The sequence below is a fragment of the Hypomesus nipponensis genome, chromosome 18 (genome assembly GCF_054491055.1).
Source record: "Hypomesus nipponensis isolate SF chromosome 18, ASM5449105v1, whole genome shotgun sequence".
Lineage (NCBI taxonomy): Eukaryota > Metazoa > Chordata > Actinopteri > Osmeriformes > Osmeridae > Hypomesus > Hypomesus nipponensis.
In genome coordinates this window covers 8,797,433-8,819,572 of record NC_140378.1, presented here as the reverse complement: position 1 = coordinate 8,819,572, position 22,140 = coordinate 8,797,433, and the positions used below count along the sequence as shown (strand labels likewise).

The following is a 22,140-nucleotide window of genomic DNA, read 5'->3' as shown; positions in this document are numbered from 1 at the left end:
GTGTGCGCACAAAACACCATAGAAGAAAATTACGGATATTACGGAAGCACTGCTTCTTTCTTGACGAAGAAATAAACAAACCTTGTAATTTTTGTATATTTCGGTTTATTACAATCTAGAGCAATTATATTCATTCGAATTCACAAATTCCCCTCAAGGACTTATTAGTGTTCTTACTATTCACATAATCAGGCAAAGCCTCACTATTCACCATCAACTTGAGTTCTCAATCAGCCAGCTGCTTTTTTATATAGCAAAGCTCGACATGTTTATTTTAGTGCTGCTGGAACAAGGAAGCAACTAAGAGTGGACATGGCATGAAACGGTTAGCTACATTGTTAGCTAGCTAACTAACGTCCCCGCTTGTAACGGTACGTTTATCAATAATATTCAATAGTAGTTTATATTGTGGCTAACGGTAGCCAACAAGTTAACCTACTTATTAGAAAGCTACAGCAGTACACTTGCTCGGTAGCCTGTAAAGGCTATGGGTAGCCGAAATATAGGTAGAGCTAGTTTAAATAGCATCAAGTGTGTCTGAGTTACGTAGCTACATGCTCCATAATGACAGGCTAGCGAGTGACATGTGGACTAAACGTGTTGGCGCCCAGGTCTCTATCAAGAGCGAATTTTAGACTGACGTTATTTTGTTTTTGTAGTGTAGCGTTAACCAACCCTAGGTTACTACGTACTGTAGTAGTAGACACGGACAGGCGGTGTTGGTTCCGTTCTAACAACATAACAGGCGAAGTGAAATCCCGGCTCAGGCTTCTTTTTGCTGGGTTTAGACTTTCTTTAGTAGCCTAGCTACTTTCTTTAGGCAGATAGACGCACTGGGAGTCATGTCTAGCGGGACTGATACTTTGATCAACATAGACAAACTCATAGTACAAACTCCTTAGATGGCAAATTCAATTTGACAGCTCCATCTAATTTCTTAGTAGACGTTATATACACGAACTGCATGTGTCACGTTTTCCCTCCAGTCACTAAATTGTCTTTTTTTCCTTTTCTTTTTTTCCATATGGACTTTCCAGGCCCGTGTTAAATCCACGTTTGATTGGAATTGGACCCACAAAGCTCAAATCGTCGTTGTCGTCATGGCTTGGGCGCTGAAGTTGCCGCTTACTGATGAAGTTATTGAATCGGGTCTGGTCCAGGATTTCGATGCCAGTCTCTCTGGCATCGGACAAGAGCTCGGAGCAGGGGCATACAGCATGAGGTAAGTGAATACTTTGCTATTCACACTACTTATATAATTTAGATTGATTTCAGGTCTAAATTGCAGGTATAATACTGGCTTCCTATATCGTTATCTTGCATTTCATTTCATTTTGCCTGATGGCAACGTATTTAATGGACCTATGTATACGTATACGTTTTACATTTGTGTCTCTCCAATAAATGTGTTATTTTGCTTTGATATATTGGCAGCAGTTGTGTGTGTTTTATGTTGGCCTAGTCAGCCTGCTATGTAGACCTGGTGGTGTTATGCAACCAGGTCAGGACATGTCCATGTGTCTTAATCAAAACCAAGCCATATCAAGCATAAACACATCTTTTTGGGGAGTAGTAATTTTCTCGTAGTAGTCTCATTGTGCTTAGTGCTTTCACTATGACAACCACATAGCATCAATATTTTGGAGGGGCTTTGAACTTGGAATTTAAGCTTTTCATTTGTTTATAGCCTACATGTTGTAGTCACCCGATTCCTTTGATGTAAACTACACTGAAGCATGAATAACTTTTACTCATCATTTACACTAGTGTGTTGAAGGAAATTCTTAGCGCAGTCTTAGTTTGGAGTTTGCTGACTCATACATTGTTTGTTCCTGGCTGGGGTTAGGAGTAGCTCTCTCAGACTTCTTTTGATAGTTAATGTAGTGCTCAGTTGCATGATACCAAAGCAGAGTGCCTTTTTGTTAACAGAATTCCTCTGTTGAGGGGTATTATAAGCTACACAGGCTAGACTGACAGTTTATGATATTGCCCTGTTATTTTCCACTGCTACTAATAAAAGTGAGTGAACATCATAAATCACCTCTCATCTTTAAAATATCTTAATTGTTTTGCTGATAAGCAGGGCCATTCAGTAGCAAGATGCTGAAGTCTTAGAAAAGTGTGCTGTTGTAAGAGTTTTACATTGAAAGATCTGGCATTATGAAAGTAATTGTTTCAATATGCCAATTGCATTTATGTGATTTACAATAACGATACATGACTTACGAGAAGAAACCTGTCAAATTTATGAACCATTTTGTCTGAACCTTTTCTCCCAACAGTGATGTGCTGGCCCTTCCCATCTTTAAGCAGGAAGAGTCCAACCTACCCCCTGACAGTGACAACAAGATACTTCCTTTCCAGTATGTTCTGTGTGCAGCTACCTCGCCTGCCGTCAAACTGCATGATGAAACACTCACCTACCTCAACCAAGGTCAGCCCTTTGATTTATCTCAATCTACAGGCAAGAAAATAAGCATACCAGATCATGGCAATACTGTAAAATGATGTTCCGGAATGGTATTCAGTCAATAGAAAAAGCTTGATATTTAAAATTTCAGGGCAGTCCTATGAAATTCGAATGCTTGATAATCGAAAAATGGGAGAACTTCCGGAGATCACTGGCAAAATGGTGAAGGTAAGGCAGACATGACCAAGTCCACTCATGAAACCTTATGAGCTGTTGAATCAGGACCTTTGACAAGTAGTGTATTGTGGTTCAGAGTGCATTTGTGTGTGTATCTTTAGAGTATCATCCGTGTGGTGTTCCATGACCGACGCCTCCAGTACACAGAGCACCAGCAGCTGGAGGGCTGGCGCTGGAACCGGCCTGGGGACCGCATCCTTGACCTGGGTAAGCACAGAGCTCTCAATGGGATTGATTGCATTGCAGTATGAACTGGGAAATTGGATGGATGGAATTGATGGATATTTAAGACTTGATATGTAGTAAGTAGATTATCAGTAAATGAAGGGCACCATTCATAAGTGAACATTTACAGCTAACCACATAACACTTTTGATCACCGCTTATTTCACATTGCAGATATACCTATGTCAGTTGGCATGGTCGACCCCAGGGCTAACCCTACTCAGCTAAACACTGTGGAGTTCCTCTGGGACCCGTCGAAAAGAACCTCAGTTTTTATCCAGGTAGCATGATAAGGAACACACAAATGGCCACATTTTTGTACTATAGCTTCATTTTCCATCAGAAACCTTGTTGAAAAGGTGACGGAATGTTTCAGTGCTTAGTTTCAGTGCTGAATTGTAGTAGTTATAATTTTGTAATTCTGTGTATGTTTCAATTAGATATGCAATACCTTGGTTTTAGGTCCACTGCATCAGCACAGAGTTCACCATGAGAAAGCACGGGGGGGAGAAGGGCGTGCCTTTCCGCATTCAGATTGACACATTTAAAGAGAACGAAGGTGGAGAATACACAGAACACCTGCACTCTGCCAGCTGCCAGGTCAAAGTCTTCAAGGTGAGATGAATGACTGGAACCACAGACAAGGCTCTTGTCGTTGGGAAGAAGATGCTCAGCTTCATGTGACAGTGTTCTGTTATCTCCAGTGAATACTCTCCCCGTTCTTCACATGTTAACAGCCTAAAGGTGCAGACAGGAAGCAGAAGACAGACAGAGAGAAGATGGAGAAAAGGGCTCCGCAAGAGAAGGAAAAGTACCAGCCTTCCTATGAAACCACCATCCTGACAGAGGTTAGAATCATTTCTGACGATGAAGTGATACTAGGTGGACTAGACACTTCTACCTATAATAATTCAGTTTTCACTGCATTCCATTTCCTGACAAGGTTATGCGTGAGACTTCAAAGTCCAGTGGCCTGGGATTAATTGACTTTTTCTGTTGCAGTGCTCTCCATGGCCTGAAATCACCTATGTCAACAACTCTCCATCGCCTGGCTTCAACAGCACACACAACAGTTTCCCGGTGGCTGAGGGGTAGGGAACATGGAGCCCACAGCTACTTACTATTGGCTGGAGCTATCTGGGTTCATTTAGTTGTTCATTGGCCTGTAACATTATGCTGTTTGTAGATTTAACTATATGACGAGAAGAAACCTCTGTATAGTATGTGCCTCTCTCAGAACCTCCCCTCCCTCCTCCTCAGAAATGGATCACCCAATCACCAGCCAGAGCCAGTTGTTCAGGTGGCAGATGTAAGTATCTACTTCCTTGCTCTTGTGTGTTTTAGATCCTTGCTGTTTTCTACCTAATACATCATTCCTCATCAATCTCTCTTATTTTCATATATGTAATGCTGCATTTATAGAGTTTTTTCTAAAACACTGTGGTTGGTGTAGTTTGGGTTTCACTTTTACTGAAATACTGTAGGAAAGTATGTGGATGTAAGATTTGAACGACACCTTAATATAGGTACTCAAAGCACATGAGACTAATACAGTTTGCATAATAATTCTTCTTTAAAGGCATGCATTATGTTTTATCATTTTTGTATAAAACAATTATTGGCATGTAGCAATAGGGTGAAAGTGCCCTCTAAATGATAATGATGACTTTACTGTTTTTTGTAATTTGCCCTACTGTATGTTTTCTGTCTGTGTTAAATTAAACTGGCAACAAAAGAGAGGAGATATATACTTTAGTTTTGTGTTTCAAGATACTACAGATTCAAGATACCACAATATATGAACTTCCAGGACACAGTGATGGTGGAGAAAATGTAGGCTAATATTTAGTACTTTTTAAAACTGCATAACGCTCCATTGGTATGCCTGCATTTTTATGTAAAGGTTCAATAAATGCTTCATAGAATCTCCTGTCAACCCTTTGTGAATGCCAGAATGTGCACTATGCAGTCTTGATGTCAGGAGAAATACTGCCTGGATTTTGTTTGTTGTGATAAAATATGGCCTGGTAACAAAGGCACTGCTTTTCCTGTTGTCACATGTCCCCTTATAAATTGCATCCCCATACGTTTTAAAAGTATGTTATAAAATTGTAAAATTGAGAGACATTCTGCCTTTCAGTTGTCGTCCCATCTTCTTAGAGGAGAAAGTGAAAGCCATCAGGTATATATGAATTTATTTGCTGACTTCTTGTGTGAATGTTGAATGTTTTTACCTTTTCAGGAGCAAAGATGAGGTCAGACGATCTCAAGCCTGGCTCCCATCATTTCAGTCTTCCTCTGTAAATAGCAATTAAACTGAACAACAATCTTTGGTGTTCATTCTGTGTTTCTCTCTGTGCTTGCGCTAACTACCATTGGAGGTAAAGGTCTTGGTGATCATATTTCTCTTTATTCTTTTCTTCTGCCACCTTCTCTCTTTTTTTTCCTCTGCTTCTGTGTCTCTCTCTTATGCAGCAGAATCTGTTACCCACGGCAACACCCCAAGAAGCACAACAGTGGCTACATAGAAACCGTTTCTCACCTTTCTGTCGGCTGTTTACCAATTTCTCAGGTAAGATGCTTGCTGACACATTTCACATTTGTTGGTAAACATGCTGTTTGAACCTGTTGTGTTTGTAAGCAGCCTTCATTACACAGGTATCTGTTGTTTTGTTGAAAATGCCCTGTCAGCACTGAAATAATGAACAGCTGTTGTGGTCCAGGGGCGGACCTGTTGAAGCTGACCAGGGAGGACGTCATTCAGATCTGCGGGCCAGCAGATGGCATTAGGCTCTTCAACGCACTGAAAGGAAGGTAGGAACGCCTCCTTCCTGTCTATGCCTACTGCAGTATGGAAAATCCTGCTGAGTGTGGCTTCTTCCAATGAGCTCTGTTTGTTGATGTGTGTCTGTGTGCAGGGTGGTGCGCCCCAGGCTGACTGTCTACGTGTGCCAGGAATCTCAGCAAGCAAGGGAACAGCAGCAGAAACATGAGAATGGAGATGCTGCCAGCAACACCTTCTTTGGTCCGTATGGGTCTGCGTGCTTATCTATTAGAACTTGATGTCAAAATACCAAACAGGACCGGAAGCTGTGTAGCTGTGCTCATGGAGACCTGGAATATTGTCATACTTGCACAACTGCCACAGTGTAAACATCTCTAGCATAGCGCATACGTGACTGCTACACAGAGTGAACATGGCGGATTACACTAATTCTAGTTGTCTGTGTGTGTGCAGTGTATCATGCCATCTATTTGGAGGAGCTGACGGCCACAGAGCTGACGGAGAAGATCGCTCAGCTGTTCAACATCTCACCCAGACAGATCAGCCAGATCTTTAAACAGGGCCCCACAGGCATCCACGTTCTCGTTAGCGATGAGGTTAGACCCAGTGGTGCATTCTTACATCTCACCTTTTATTTGGCTATGTCATTTTTTTTGTGATGTATGTGTGTTTGACGTGCCACTCTCTCCTCACAGATGATTCAGAACTTCCAGGATGAGGTCTGTTTTGTTCTGGATACCATGAAAGGTATGACTAAAATAGAAAAGATTACCTGCTCTGACGTAATAGCGTTTTTTCCTATTTAAACTTTTTTTTTTTGTCCTATTAAGATGATGCTCATTTTAATACTGTATGTGCTGTATGTATATACACAGAGAGAGAAAGAGAGTGTTGTATCAAAAGATGATGTATTTATTCAAACTTTGCATTGATTTTTATCTCACCATCAAACAATGTGTTTCTTTGTTGACAGCTGAGACAAACGATGGCTACCACATCATTTTAAAATGAAGAATGACAGGGGAATGGTGTAGCCCTCTCTCTCTGCTTCTCACCCAGCCCCTCCACAGCCTCAGCCCCCTGACCTGATGTTCCTGGACTGTGCTGGAGACTTTCCGTGGCTTCTCCTGGAGCACTCTCGACGAGGCAGCTATGGGAACGTATGACTGAAGCGTCTGACCCTGCCCAACACCTTATTGTCTTACTTTGAAAGGAGTGACTGTTTCGTTTGCCATGTTGAAGGAAACACTTTCTTTGCCTCGGCCACTGACGTGACATGGTGTTGTTGTACTGCCCTGGCCCTTATCTCGTCAAAAGAAGAGAATGGATGGTATCTGGTGTGCCAAAGCGCCCCTGCTTCTGAATCAAGAGTTTTTTGTTCCCATGTATCAATTTAGTATTATCTGACACCGGACATCCTAACAACAAGGTACTGGAAGGTTGTCCCTTCCTCTAGTCTACAGCGAGTAGTTAGTCTGATAAGAGAGTGGCCATGGTTTGACATCTGCTATGACAGCACTTGCACAGGGCGGTAGGTTCAAGAGATGTCCCTGGTCAGGCAGTGAGCAGACATTGGCAGCCATAACAACCCCAACAACAGTAATGTCTTTCCATGACACTCTTGGGAAAACCAAGAGTCTGTCAAGTTTGTTCCTGTGAGCCTTTTCCTTGTGAGAGAACCTCTGTGAAGCTTTCCAAGACCTCTGAAAACTTTTGAGACCTAGTGTTGTGTACTCATCATCCCAAGGACTTGTACTCGCTAAGCTGAGTGATGATCAGATCCTGTCTGTTAGTTACCATAGTGGCAACACCAGCAACCAGCCTCCCCCTGCCCTCTCTTCCTACGTGATATCACCCAACGGTACCCTTAGAATGGGGTTTATGTTCAACAATTTATGAATTAGGGATTATAAATGAAATCCCTCAATTTGATAGATTGTCTAAAGAATATTAATTGTGAATCATGTTTTTATGTTTTATAGCCCTTTTTTATTTTTATGTTTTCCTGCTTTTTAAAAAGTTAAATATGCATTTTTTTTGCAATATCATTTTGGATATTACCACTTGGGAATACTAATACATGTAGTGGGTTGTTATGCCCAAACCGCATGTTGACAGATTTAGTTCTGTTGAATCTATCTATTTTACTAAATGCTTACACAGTATGGATGGACTGACATTAGATGCTACCCATCTTTGATCCTTGCCCATGTTTTAAGAATAATTAAACTAATAAGGCCTACCAATTTATTGCCTGGTGTTTGTGTTTACCCATCTCATGTTCATGTCCCATCTAATTTTAATTGGTTTTAAGGTATTTTCAGATCAGGGCAAATATGTCTGTCACACATTAAGTTATATGATGATACACTTTAAGATAACAGCAGAATATTTAAGGTAATTTCCTTGGTTTCTATGGTAAATTTGTCTTTGTGATGGACAAGGAACACCTTGGAATGGTGGATTGGGATCTGGGAGATGCTACAAAGCTAATGGACAAATATTAAAAAGGGGATACTTTTTTCGAATAATTCTGTTGCTTAAATATATATTTTGGACGTGAGTAGAATTTTAACTTAACTAAATTTAACGTTTCATCGCAATGAAAAGTTGCAAATCATGGACAAAGAGCTCCTTATGACTACATTTCCCAGCCTACGTGGCGCATGGGATGTTTGTGATGTCACAATGAGTATATATGGCTACTGTGTAGCATTCTTAACTCTATTGTTACATTGTAACAAACCGGGGCAGAGGAAAGGAAGGAGGACGTCAATACGGCACAAAATTTGTAACAATCTGGCACTACCAATAAACAAGGACCTAACCGCATTGCCATATCATACTTGAAGACAGCAAGCTACATCGAGCCCACTGAAACCGTCCTTGTAGAAAAAGGATAAACGAACCCAGATGTCAGCGGATTGCTTCTCCAGTACAAACATTTAAAGGCTTTTACCAGGAAGATAAAGCATTCTTCGATTAAATTGGGCAATTTTTTTCATTCTCTTTGAAAGCGATTATACCTACAATAAATTTCAACTAAACTGTATGACGTCCTTCTTTCCCACCGTCTGCCCTGCTGTAAAAATGGCTATAGGTTTTCAACGTCTAAGTTAAATGGAATTTACACTCATGGGAGCGACCTTCTAAGATATGTAGAACAACGAGATTGGAGCTACTGTAACCTAATGCAGAAATAGCTTTAGCCTACAAACTGACAATCATTGCCTATCTTATTAAAAGCTAGGCCTTAAGCAGCTTCTCTTTGTGCATTTGTTAATTATAAAGAAATATAGCTCCCTTTCATTCGATTAAACATCAGAAAAAAGGCCAATCGGGCGTAAGATTAATGAGTTGTCGGTCCAGGGTAAAAAGAACGGTGAACGGGTTCATCGGAAAGACTGTCCTTGTTTCTGCCTCAGGTAAGAGGGTCTAGCGTTTCACACTAACTGGGAAGACTGTCATTGTGTTACTTGGTGAGGGGGTGATATAGTGAATTGACTGGCCCGAACCAGGCCTGTGTCTATTAGGTTTACATTAAGCTGTGCTATCGCGACCCTGTTCATTGTCTTCCCTTTACCGGTAAAATGTTTGTTGTCATTTGCTGCTGCAGTTGTTGAAAGGTTTATTGCCTGCACGCCCTGTGCATGTGGCAGATGTTCTTCCAATTCATTTACACTTTGCAGCCAGAAAATCGTTCGAAAATATTTATCTGTGAAATATATTTCTACATTGTTCTCAAGATGTATGGTCGAATACTATTGGCCATGATGGTTATCTATTTGTATTCTTTTGAAATGGTTTGTGAATTTCATGCGTGAATCTGTGATGCATATTTGTGCTTAACTGTAAGATGACATTATTATCATTTGTAATTCATTGAATACAATGTACATCCATTGCAATAATTTTGAGTGTCCTGCATTAATATGTAGTGGTGTAAATGTGTTCCAGCAGTTCCACTGTACAATACATGATCATAAGCAAAGAATACTGGAGCCCCCTGCCCAGTGCCCTGTAACTCTTACAGACATTTAACATGGTTGTACTGGATCAGATTTCACATCTATGGATGGTATTTAGTGCATGAGGCATTAGTGAGTCTGAGCCATATAAACAATGACATTGAAAAGCACAAGGATGGCATATCTCAGTTGCACCAATTTGCCTTGTGTCCATTCTGATCTATTAGCCAGACCTTGTTTGACCCCAGTAGTGAAATGCATCTGATGTGTTTGAAATCCCCTGCTAGTGACAACCACTAGGACTAAAAAGACGTAAAGTCAATCGAGATTAGCTGCTCTAAGGCGGTTTTAGAAAACCCTGCTTTTGTAGTTGCCATGGTGATGTTTTTCAGACTTGATGATTTTTGGAGCAGGATTTCATGCAAGACGAAGGGAGAGGGGCAGGAATACAGATGAAAGGAGACTTGGACCAAAAACTGATGTCACCCACTGTGTTATCATGGAACAACCCACAGAAAACGAGATGTACTCAAGGCACTCTGCTATGCTAACGAAGGCTCAATCTTGCTAAATCATTTCAATTGTGGTTTATGGATGCAGTGCTATATAAAAGAAATAGTGGTTATAGAAATGCCAAAGTAATCATTTGATCCAATACTGACCCCCTTTTATTATGCGTCATTATAGTGATTAATTGTCAACAAAATATCTTAGTTTGAAAGTCAAGGATACAAAAAGTCCTTGTGTAAATAACAGACTGGTTTTCTGTGTTTGTGTGCAACCACAATCTGTCTCTCACTTGACATACTGTCTGCCATTCATCCCTTCAGACGCCAAGTTTCCATGGAGGCCGTTTCATCTCTCAGCCTCAAGCGAAGATTTGAGGAGGTGGACAGTGGTTCTCCGTACTCCACGCCAAAGGACTCTGACGATGACATCTCCAGCAGCGACAGTGCTGACAGCTGTGACAGCCTCAACCCTCCTTCGAGCACCTCCCTCAAACGTGAGACCAATAGTGACTATAGAGCAGAGCTACCCCCCCACACCCCTCACACACACACACACACACACACAAAATTGACCCTTTTCATAAATATTGTTGTACTTACACTCTTTCTCTTCCACCTTCCTCACCAGCAACCTCCATTCTCAGAAGACACAAGCCCTCCCCTGGGAGGAAACGGGTTCGGTTTGATGTGGTGACGGTATATTACTTCCCCCGGAGGCAGGGTTTCACCAGTGTGCCCAGCCAGGGAGGCAGCTCCCTGGGCATGGCCCGCCACCACTGCTCCATCCGCCGCTACACCCTGGGGGAGTTTGCCCGCGAGCAGGAGACCAGCCACCGTCACACCCTACGCCAGCACCTACGCCAGGAGAAGCTCAATGCCCGCAAGATGAAAGTAAGCCCAAGTCTCAATTGTTTTTATTAGGTATTAGGGTTTAACACACTCCAGTTTCAGTTTTAAGTGAGGACCGTTGAATCATTTATAAAAGCTAAAAGTGCTTCCGTTCCATCTCTTCAGCTGACGAGGAATGGTACTGTGGAGTGCGCCCAGGCAGAGCTGCTGACCCTGGACGATGTATCAGACGATGACCTGGATATGGACAGTGTGGAGGTGGATGACTGTTTCTTCTTGCAGCCACTGCCCACCAAGCGGCGACGGGCGCTGCTGCGGGCTTCTGGCATCGCCCGTATAGATGCCAGGGAGAAGGCTGAGCTGCGGACCATCCGACTGTCCCGGGAGGAGTGTGGCTGCGACTGCCGCTTCTACTGTGATCCCCGCCACTGTGGCTGTAGCCAGGCGGGCATCAAGTGTCAGGTGAGGACTATTTTTGAATGTGTGTGTGTTTGGGAGTATGAGGGAAATAGCGAGTGTCTCTCTTTATCTCTCTCCATATTTATTCTCCGCCCAGGTGGATAGGATGTCCTTCCCATGTGGCTGCTCTCGTGATGGCTGTGGAAACTCAGTAGGCCGCATTGAGTTCAATCCCCTCCGCGTGCGAACGCACTACCTGCACACCATCATGAAGCTTGACCTGGAGAAGAGGAAGCTGCTGGGCCAGAGGGCCGGGGAGCAGCATGCTGAATCTGACTGCGTGTCCTCCCTATCCTCCACCAGTCCTCCATCCCCAGACCTGTACTCGGGTGCTGGGCTGGACTCTGAGCTGGAGGAGAGGGAGGTCCAGGCGGTCCTGGAGATGCAGGACCTGCTCACAGTGCAGGACAGTCTGGAGCGGGAGAACGAGACAGCTGTCCTCCACCTGCAGAGTGCCGAGGAGCAAGAGAGGAGGGAGAGAGAGGAGGCGGAGGAGGCTCAGAGAGGCCTGGGGGAGCAGGCTCTGTGCCTTATGCCTGGAGGCCTGCAGGGGGAGCTGTCAGCAGAGGCTGGGGTAGAGGGGGTAGGGAGGATGCTCCTACAGGGCCCGTTCCCGTCTGGGACTGCTGTGGTCTGCATCAGTGACAACCAGGAGGAGAACCCTCCTGGCCTCCTGAAAGACCCAACCTCTCTGCTCTACTACCAGCTAAGCCCCATTGAGGCAAGGGAATTTAACTCTCTGCCCCGAGAGGAGGAGGAGGAGGAGGAGGAAGAAGAGAAGGAGGAGGAGAAGGAGGAGAAGGAGGAGAAGGAGGAGAAGGAGGAGAAGGAGGTGGGTAAGATAGAGAGAGAACAAGGAGGAGGAGAGGAGCGAGGAGAGGTTGAGCATAGAGGCATTACCTGCAGGCAGGACGAGGACGAGATTTTGCCAAAGGTGGCTCTGTGCTCAGAGAAGAGTGAGGTGGAGGAGGAGAGCCCACCTAATGGGCAGTGGCAGAGCCCTCCTAATGGGCAATGCCAGGGAGAAGCCTGCTTGGCCACAGAGGGAGAGATCTATACACTGCCTCCAGAGGTTTAGTACTAGCACCTCTGACGATGTTTTGCACAATAGCTTCACCCAAGCTAAATAAAGCGTACTCTACATGGTATAGTTTTGTTGTTTTCCGTAATGATGTTAGAATACATCGTAGCAACTGTCATTGAACATAAATACATGTAGAAATGAGCATGAGCATTTGATAAGTGAAGGAGGGGAAATGCACACACATCTTTCCCCAGCAGTGCAGTAATGAGGATCTTGGCCTTAATGAAAGAACTTTTCGGTCTGTTTGTAATTGATAGCAAAGTATAAATTGTCTTGTTTAGTTCCATACCACCTCAGAATAAAACGTAGTGGTGTGAGCGTAAACATTTGCTCCTGGAGGTTTGTGGGCCTGTTCAGGGAGCAGCTTCTTCCTCCATTGGATTCTAGTGATCCAACCAGGGATGAGGAGAATGTGCCCTTAGATTATTGTGTGTTGTATTGAACTATGTACACTGAACACAAATTGTTATGAAAAGTCCTCAAGCTAGCATTGTAAACGTCATGCTTGTACTCACATCCTTACAGCTGGATTGTGCTGTAAACATTTAAGCCAAATATTGGCCACTAATAGAATTCCCCTGTGACAATAGACCTAACAATCCTGGAAATACTTGTTTTTATGTGTACTGTATAAGTGTTTGCAACAGGCAAGGCACAGCTGAAGTAGCTGCTTCTCTAATCTGTATGCCCGTTGTGAACCAGAGGGCACAGGGTGTCGTGGCCCTGCGTTATTGGGGCATGAAGGTAAGCCTGCTATGCAGGGGTTGGACACAGGCTTCTGTTACTACATAGTTGTGCTCCTGGTCTACCTGGGACCTGTCATGCAGACTCACTTTATTTATCAAAGGACAGTCTTACCTGTCTTATTGACCATTTCAATACTTATGTTATTAGACTTCTTTTAACAATATGTCTTTTTGTAAATGAGATAAATCTTGATACTCAGCAACAGAGCACCTAGGGGTCTTTGTTTCATGAATGAAAGGAAATGTGTGCGTCTTTTCACTGGTTTTGTTAGCATGTGAGATCATAATACACACAGGCACAGAACACAACTCCCCATATCTATGTTTTCACTTTATGTATGTCTTAATAATGAAGTGTCATCTGTTCAAATCAGAGGTCAATATGCCCTTACTATACAGACAATAGCATTTTAAGAGTCATAAGAAAATGACATGCCTATGTTGTTTGAAGTAGTTAAAACATATATAATAAATTATAGAAAGAGGATATGACAAAACATGAATTGTATTTATGTTTGGTGTGTATGGGATTGTTCATGTGCTTATTTGCAAATTGTGTGTGCATGTTGTGTTTAGTTCAGTGTGTATGGCTATGTGTTTTCACGTGTGTTTGGGGTTATGGGGTTGCATAAGATTAGCTAGTTGTGTTATCCCCAGAAAGGTGCTGTCATCATAGGTTTACAAATAATTTTTTCTATTGTCAAAAAACAGATCTTTTCAAGAAATAATGTGTGTGGATGTATGGTGGATCCTCAAAGTTTAACCAGAATTCTTCAATAATAGAACTGTAATCATTCATTTCTGTGTTTAAGCACGTTGCTGATGTATAGGGGGAGCCTATTGCAGGAAAGCGATGGCTATTGCACTGCAATTCAGTAATTGTGATAATGATATAAAGAATGACATATGTTAGGTATATACTGTGTAAATGCAATCCTATAATCCTTTTTTTGTCTTTTAAATGTATTTTTATGGCCTGTCTATTTGTACTGACCAATGTGAGTGTGCCGACTCTTCATGTATAAACTCTCTATCCTCTCTGCTGCAGCCCACTATGTGACAGTAGGTTCGATATGCCTCCGCCTGTCTCCATCATGCCCAGTGTAACAGGCTCACCACCGGATGAGGCGCTGTGCATGAGATGTCTGATATGTTGTTCTGCCTTTTCATTGTCTTAATATGAACACGCTTATGAGTTGCACCAAAGCAGTGGTTCCAAACCTTATTGGAAGATCTCATCTTACTGTGAATTCTGCGCACTACGTTTACTGTTGCCAGGAGACACAGATTTAGAAGATGTTTAAAAGACCTTTGTACCTGTGAAGTAACTGGTCATTGAATAGTTGGCTGTTGTTTGCTTTGGCTTCCTCTGAGTTTAGGTTTGGGACCACTGTACTAAACGAAATCCAACCCATGTAATTGTGTGTGTAGGATTGTTTGTGTGTGTGTATGTGTGTACGTGTGAATGAGAAGACTGATTTATGCTTGGTTTGGACTTCATCTCAAAGCTGTGAGAACTAATATGATGATAACTGTTGCCTAAAGAGGACAAAAGGTTTTATACAAAAATGTATGATAAAATAAAATAAAGTCATTTAAAAAATGAAATTGCTGTTTTATTTTATGCTGCTGTAAACAATTCCTCATGTTAGAATCAGAAAATATGTAGAACATTTTCTGTTGTTACTGGTTAATGTTTGACTTATAGGTCATCCTCCAAAAAGGGTAAATGAGAAAAGGGGGGCGATCAAATCAAGAAAAATTGTGAGTGCGTGTTTGAAAGGGAGATTGGTTTCTATAGAGCCGATACGACAGGTTTTATAGAATGAGTTATCATTGAGGTACTCTACCTACACATCATCCACTAGAGAGCAGTATTCACTCAGGTTTTATAGGATGGAATTGTTTGCCAGTCTACTTGCTCAATACTCCTGATAGAATAATATTTATTTTTAACCAGTTGAGTGCATGAAAACGATATCTCCACTCCACGATCTTCTGTATCTTTAAAGACTAAAGTTTTCAGAATGCAATTCACCATCTCTTCATATCTAGCCAGCTAAGTCCTGTACCGTTTCTTCACATATCGGCAAAATCTCTGACACATCCTAAAGGCTCAGACCATACTCATTTCTTGGTGAACTCAATATTTTCCCTTTTCACTTCAATAGCAGGAAGCTGCTTTCTGAGTAAAGTGACACAATGTCTACTCTCTATTCCATATGAGCTAGCTGGGAGCAGATTCTTATGAGGTGCTCTTTGCCAGTGTTGCCAAATTACCCACACAGGCTGTCTCTGAGATTTTGAAGTCTAGAAAGTAACAGGATGCACACATGGTGACGTGAAATGTGCTTCTTTTAGACCTGCCACAAAAAGAACGAGAAGTGCCATCTATTCTCACAAAAGAAACATTTCTTTGAGTATGTACCATGAACAATCGTGTGCACAAACACTGGAGCTCTGGAACAATTGTGGTGGAAGTCCATGACACTGAGAATCATGTACTACCTCTTTGGCTTTTCCTGCAGTTCTCTCTGTATTGTGTAGCCATTCCAATGGGCGGAACTCTTAGTCAGAACTGATAGCATCAGGGTTGATGATGGAGCGTGGAGCAAATTTGTTTAAGAGCTTTAGGGGAAATGTTTAGGGACCTTTTGTAAAGTAAATTGGCTATCATAACTTCATCAGGGAACACACTGGCTCACTCTTCTTCTCTCCCCTTGCTGGTGTTGAGTCTGAGAGAGAACAGGCAAGATGGTTGAGTGGAGTTGGGCCTCACCACACCACATGGAGCCAAACTGCTCAAGTCCACCAGTCCACCAGTCTGTGAGCTCTGCTCCCGGTCTGGAAAGAATGTGCTCCCTGTGACGCCAGTGCTATGCCATCATTACGGTTTCATAGACCCCCAATCCCCATTAAATGGTACCATTCATGAAATTGGCCAACAACTCTCACTGTTCCTCTATTCTGTTCTTCGAGTGTTGGTTTGACTGAGAGTCAGACCCGCAGCCTACACCATTACTTTAAGTCTGGAAGATCACTGAAGAGCACAACCAAATCAATCCCAAGAGGACATGGGAGGGAAAAACATTGAGCAGCACAGCACACACAAATAGATAAGAGAGTATGTGACATGAGCTAAGAAATCTGGTGAGGTGTCTTTTCCATAGTACTCACAGTCGGGGTCCACTGCCAGACAGCTTACTTGGTAGTTTCTGAAGAACTTAGTATATAATACAAGAGATGAGAATGCCTTCTTTACAGAAAAATCCCAAATACAAAAACAGAGCACTCATGCACTTCAAGGAACCCCTCTCCTTAAAATGTAATCTATCATTACATTATTCATGAAGATGTTCTGTTATAAGTTATTTGTATTTCATTCAAACTTCCTCCAAATGTAGTCTTCCAGTATGAGGACTTGACTGTGTATCTGTTTCTATTTTGTCCATCATTCTTCAGTGACAGTTGCAGGCTTCAACAGGGGCACACTGGGGCGAAAACCAGACGACTGATTTTGTCATTTATTTAAGGACACAACTCTGCCAAAACAAGCATAAAAAAGAACAAAAGAAAAGTAAAATATGGCATTGCCAAGCTATGCCCTGGAGACGAGGAAAACAACCATGTGTCCTCTGAAATATAGTTCCCCTCTACTTCCCTGTTCTGGTCTATCCCCAAGGAAACCTTTGTCAAGGCTTACTTGCAGGTTCCTTAACAACATGTCTCAAATACAACACAATCAGGAATATGCACAAAAACAGTTTTTATGTGATTTCCAATCTTTCTTGCACACATTGTTACTCCTCTGTCCTGTTTCCCATCCAGCTGCGGTGTTTGTAACAGAGCTGGTTAGTTTGCTCAAAACGTTGGCTTCAGGCCCAGCTCTCCTCTAGAGGCGGAAGTTGGGATGCCGATGAGCTTACATAGTCTCTTCACAACAAGCAGGGGATAACCTCATCTGAATACTCTCAATCTTATTCAAGAAAATGAATGACTTCATCACTCTGACATCTAGGGAGAGGGGACAGATGCGGTACATGTTCATGACTTAAACCGTTTCTGATGATGCTTTTGATCAACGCAAACAAAATGGATGTGTATTTGGAATGGCTGTGTATTTGCTTTGGCCCAAGCTATCTGCAATTGTGGTTTACTTTACTTTCACGCTTTACTTGTTTTGGAAAGATCCCATGATTCCCTCATTCTGCTCAGGGTCAGGGGCCTGTTCTGAGAGCAGTGAAGCACTTTGAGGGCTTGTGATGGAGGGGTTCAGCTGTAATGCTGAAGGATAGCAAGTGAAATCACCTCTATAATGTTGCAGCATTATGTCATCATTTTACTGGTGGTACATTATTGCATTGCTGTGTAAATTGAGGCAATTATTTTGCAATCGTACACTTTTGTTGGCCGTCACGTTTGTTACACTTCAACATTCAACAATCTGGACATGCCAATTCTCATTTTGAAAAAGTACTTTACTTTTGGAAGCCATCACCGTACGTTATTTAAAGGTGAGTGTTGTGACAGATGGAGGGAGCTGCCAGATCATCCCATACATTCTTGTTGGGCCTGTTGCCAACAACACATTCATTCACGTGGATACTGACTCGAAATACACATCTCCAGACAGAAAGGTTCCCTTCGTCCTACGCTTGCTGCTGCCATGTGGTGCTGCTGTCCTTCACGTTCTCTTTCTCTCTTACACTGCATCTTCCCTGCCCCAAAACAAAGCTTTGTCTGTCTATCTGCATCTTCCATCATTTTATGTTTGGCCTGACCTCATCCTGGTCATATGGTCAAGTGGGGATCTTGAGAGGATGAGTGTAGACAGGGTTGTTTGGAATTTTACAAGTGGTGGGAACAAGAGGGGCAAATGTGTTTGTGAAACTGGGAAAGGAAGTTGGGTCACTTCCTGTCTGAAATGTGTCATATCATTCCCTGTAGAAGTAAGTGAATCATGTAAAAACCCCTGTTCATGGCAAATATCAAACCTTGTGGCTCAGCTGACACAAGTTAATTAAAGCCATGCACTGTTGTTCCCAACTCTTATTTGGTACCCCCCGGCTAGTAAAACTAGAACAGTGAAGCCTCCACCAGAGAACAGATCTCATGTTTATGCAGGCTAAGATTTCGGTAGCACGAGTCACATTTATTGATTCATGTTTCCAAATGACCTCATTTCCTCTTACACTGGTGTACAGGACTCTACCTGTGAAAACAATGCCTGGCCATGTCCTCTCCACCGCTAAGTTTCCACCTACTGTGCTGGGCAAGGAATTATTTCTGTTCCTGTCCTGGAGTGCATAGCCAGATACAGACCTTTGGGGGGTAGGAGAGGGGGGTTGTTTCCATGAGTGGAATAAACTGTTATAGTAGGGCCTGGTCAGGAAAAACACAGAAGAAGGTTGAAGCTGATAAGAGAGAGATGGTGTCCTGTTGTCCGTGAATTGATTACTCTTTGGAAAGATTCTGCTTCTGCTAGACTACAACATGGGATAATGTACATAGATATGGAAACTAACTGGGTATTTCATTAGAACTCAATCTTTCTGGGAGCTTGCAGCATTTGAATAATTTCATTCTCTGTATTCTGTCTGTAGCATATGAATCATTTCATTATGTTAGGGTAGGTAGACCATTGTGGTCAGCTCAACTGATGGATGTGCAGGTGAAATCTCCACAGAAAGGACTAGTTCACAATTACGATGGTTCCTGTTTTGGAATGATCTAGATCGTTTGGAGGAATAGAGGAGGAGTAGAGAAGTGTAACAGTGTGGGTCTACATACTGGATATTTTGCCCTCTGATGCACTGCTTGCTTTCAACCACACTGGGATAGTAAGAACATCTCACATCACCGCTGGGACAACAGGCCTACCATGAGACCAACAGGCGATGGTGTGTGGACTGCTGTAGGAGCTCATGGAGGGGAATTATCATAACATCCCAGCCCTCTTTACACTGGGAAATTACAAGCTGAAATTAATTACCGTTTTGTCATGACCTCATAGGGTTATTTATAGGTTCTCTTCAGACTTAGGGATGGGGGGCAGGGGGGGTGGAAGGTTCAGGGGTGTGCTCAGGGGGTGGATTTGGAGAGGGGGGGGGCAGTGGGGGTGAAGGGGGAAACCCCTCAGAAAGAAGAGAAATAACCAAGGCTTTGCTCTAAAAATAAAACAGAATCTTCAGCATCTATGCGTCTGTGTGTGGGTGTGTGAGTTTGTGAGATGTGTCCTTTATCAATAAATCATCAGCTCAGCTACAGAAGAGAGGTACATTTCAAAAACCTTCTGGAATGTAGACTTAGCATTTTATTCTATTCTGATACCCTCCACCCCATGGCTTTGCAGCGTTTGTTTTTAAAGTCCTGTGCTGGTGCCGGGAGTCACCTGAGAGCATTGGCAGGTGGAGGGGGGTTAACAGCCCCTCTCCAGGAGATGTTTAGGGTGTTACGCTGCTGAAGGTCCATCTTGATCTCCCTTGACTTCATTTAACGGCCGAACACTCCCAGCTGTTTTGAAGAGAACGTTCCGGCTCAGAGCTTCCCCGTGAGGTGGGACGTTTCTTCCCCAACGAGCCTCACAAGGATCACGTAGCAGAGGGCAACCCGGGGTCTTCATTCATCTTGATTTGAAGATGTGCGTCTGACAGGGAATTCCTGGGAAACATCAGAGAACACAGCTCGAATCTCCCCACAGGTTTACATGACTCCCTTGTTGGACTGGATCCAGGGTGAGGATAAAATAATTTTAGGAGTAACTCTACACCCACTCCCTGGGATTGAGCTCCAGAGGGGGATAGACTGGTGATTCAAGCTGCCATAAATTCTTGTTCAATGATGTGAACTGGAGGTCCAACAGTTGGTTAATGATTAAGACTTGACCTGAACTGGCTCGTCCTGCTTTCTCCTGTTGCCTGTATCCCTCTCTTTCTTCAACCTTCTTTCTGTCAGGAAATCCCAGCTTGATTCCTAAAGAGGCTTGCGTTGAAAACCATTGTTCTTGTTCTAGGCACAGCAAGTCAAATGGATCTAATTAAGAACCTCCTCCCAGTCTGACACAGCTTTATCTTCTGGATCTGGGTCCAGTCAGTCTATTTTGGAGTCTCCAGCTACCTTTAGAAGGTGGGCACGGACCAATCTGGGATGTTCTGGCTGGGAGGGCTGAAGTTCATTCGCCTCACTTCCACCCTTCTCTCTCAGTAGTCTCAGTGGCACAGGGCCCAATGAGCTCATGGGTAATCCCTGTAACCGCGGACTTTCTTCAACACAAATATACTTTTTCAAATTTTCCATGTGTACATTCTCCATTCCTCAGCCCATCAGTTGGCCTTCGAGTAAAATAATGATGTCATAGAAATATGCCTGTGTTTTCCAATTTTTTTCTTTAAAATCTACCCCCTACATCACTAAGGCACACATCCATACATACACTGACTCACACATGCACACACTTTTGCACACGTGTCCAACACAAAGATTAGAGGACTCAGTCCCTCTTTAACATAAGTCTCTAACCCTCAGGGCATTCTCTTGTGTGTCCACCCCATTATTAGGCCCCTGTAAAGTGTGTCCACTCACCCAGGGACAAGAGGTCATCTCCCGGACCTCTCTAATCGCTGCCTCGCTCTAACACACTCTATACCCAGCGGCAGACAGGTGAATCAACGCTGTCTTTGTTTGGCCACCTCAAGGTCTTTTCCCTGCAGGAATCTTTGTTTGCTGATTAGTGGGTTTCAGGAAAGAAGGCAATGAGTCAGAGGGTCTTTGTTGGAGATTGCAGAAGCAGCTGCCTTTCCGTTATTACCTTGCTACTTGCTTTGTGATCATACAAAAGACCTCTACAGAGGGAGGTCTGATATCTGTTCAAGTATGTTTTTACTTGTGGAGTATAACCTTTTATACTTATACAATAAAAATGTATTTTCTTGGACCGTTGTGCAACCTACTGTTAATAGTAAACATTTCTAGCCTAATGTTGGTCCATGGTTGATTGAGTACATCATTAAAAGGTGAGGTAAATAAACAGAAGAGGCAGCATTAGAAAGAAAAGGGGAGGGAGGAGTGGTAGAACCTGAGGCATTGTAAAGGCAGGGTGTGCCTTATTAGGGTAATAACCATGCTGAGTTAAACAGAGGGGCTTGGAAGCAACCTCACCCTAACATGGTGACGCTCTCCTGGGGACGAGGTGGAGGGAACAGTTGATGACTTAGAATGGGAGTTGGCTTGATCTGGTAGCAAACAGTTCTCCATTAAAGATGTAAAGAAGTTAATGTCCCAGAAGGTTAGGTGTATTTATGATCCAGAGTTAACCATCCAACCATCCATCCTCCATCCTCTACAAAAGTGTGAACCTAACTCAATTCCGTTGGAATTGCTTTTCTGTTTACATTATTTGGCTTTACACTCTGAGGGATAAGCAATACAGTGACATTAAATAATGTTTTATGTATCTCACCAAACATTCAGGAGTCCCTAAGAGCTGGCTGAAATGCTTTAGACAGCATTCTAGAACATCTGGCTGCAGATTATGAAAAGGACACACACATGGAAACGGTTTTGTTTTGTTTGGTCATTGTTACTATGTGTTCCAAGTAGCTAGAATACATGAAGTCCTATCTGTCTTGAATTCACACGCACTTACACACATTCAAACACACACACAATTAGCTCTGAAAGGACACAGTCTCACTGTCTGTCTGAACTTACTCACGTGTGTATTATCCCTCATTGGACCACCTCATCAGTTGGTGTCTGTTTCCCCAACCAGACAGCCAGACAGTCTCTGACCCCATACTGAAGGAGGGATGAGTGGGAGAGGACTCACAGACAATGGGGGAGCTGGATGAACGTCTGTCTGATTCTGAG

At 42.9% G+C, this 22,140-nt stretch overlaps 2 protein-coding genes and 1 long non-coding RNA gene across 5 annotated transcripts; 2 read left to right on the top strand and 1 right to left on the bottom strand.

Annotated features, from left to right (window-relative positions):
- The first annotated feature begins 38 nt into the window (after positions 1–38).
- tfcp2 (transcription factor CP2) lies at positions 39–7,903 on the top strand. 2 transcript variants are annotated; one of them, XM_084679960.1, is made up of 18 exons: positions 39–371; positions 1,038–1,222; positions 2,283–2,434; positions 2,562–2,638; positions 2,749–2,854; positions 3,047–3,153; positions 3,335–3,487; positions 3,610–3,720; positions 3,875–3,963; positions 4,133–4,181; positions 4,643–4,705; positions 5,013–5,054; positions 5,348–5,444; positions 5,596–5,686; positions 5,791–5,897; positions 6,111–6,253; positions 6,353–6,404; positions 6,631–7,903. In XM_084679960.1, exons 2-18 carry the CDS (start codon positions 1,101–1,103, stop codon positions 6,666–6,668), a joined length of 1,599 nt encoding a protein of 532 aa, XP_084536086.1. In that variant the 5' UTR covers positions 39–371; positions 1,038–1,100; the 3' UTR covers positions 6,669–7,903. The 2 variants fall into 2 exon arrangements, with proteins under 2 accessions (XP_084536086.1, XP_084536087.1); XM_084679961.1 differs by lacking the exon at positions 4,643–4,705.
- A 144-nt stretch (positions 7,904–8,047) lies between these two features.
- Positions 8,048–14,852, top strand: csrnp2 (cysteine-serine-rich nuclear protein 2). Its single transcript, XM_084679959.1, has 5 exons — positions 8,048–9,082; positions 10,456–10,628; positions 10,763–11,025; positions 11,149–11,445; positions 11,540–14,852. Exons 2-5 carry the CDS (start codon positions 10,469–10,471, stop codon positions 12,518–12,520), a joined length of 1,701 nt encoding a protein of 566 aa, XP_084536085.1. The 5' UTR covers positions 8,048–9,082; positions 10,456–10,468; the 3' UTR covers positions 12,521–14,852.
- A 4,755-nt stretch (positions 14,853–19,607) lies between these two features.
- Positions 19,608–21,765, bottom strand: LOC146251891 (uncharacterized). 2 transcript variants are annotated; one of them, XR_014732151.1, is made up of 5 exons: positions 21,731–21,765; positions 21,430–21,503; positions 20,854–20,994; positions 20,389–20,517; positions 19,608–20,280 (listed from the first exon to the last, which is right to left on the bottom strand). It is a non-coding gene; the product is annotated as an uncharacterized LOC146251891 (long non-coding RNA). The 2 variants fall into 2 exon arrangements; XR_014732150.1 differs by having other exon boundaries at positions 21,430–21,753.
- Positions 21,766–22,140: the final 375 nt, after the last annotated feature.

Excerpts from the sequence above, each read along its gene's own strand:
- tfcp2 (XM_084679960.1), top strand. The coding sequence starts at position 1,101 with ATGGCTTGGGCGCTGAAGTTGCCGCTTACTGATGAAGTTATTGAATCG. Across the intron at positions 4,182-4,642 it reads CAGTTGTTCAGGTGGCAGAT|ATACTACAGATTCAAGATAC; the intron begins GTAAGTATCTAC and ends TTGTGTTTCAAG. Across the intron at positions 5,055-5,347 it reads GAGAAAGTGAAAGCCATCAG|CAGAATCTGTTACCCACGGC; the intron begins GTATATATGAAT and ends TCTCTTATGCAG.
- csrnp2 (XM_084679959.1), top strand. The coding sequence starts at position 10,469 with ATGGAGGCCGTTTCATCTCTCAGCCTCAAGCGAAGATTTGAGGAGGTG. Across the intron at positions 11,026-11,148 it reads TCAATGCCCGCAAGATGAAA|CTGACGAGGAATGGTACTGT; the intron begins GTAAGCCCAAGT and ends CCATCTCTTCAG. Across the intron at positions 11,446-11,539 it reads AGGCGGGCATCAAGTGTCAG|GTGGATAGGATGTCCTTCCC; the intron begins GTGAGGACTATT and ends TTCTCCGCCCAG.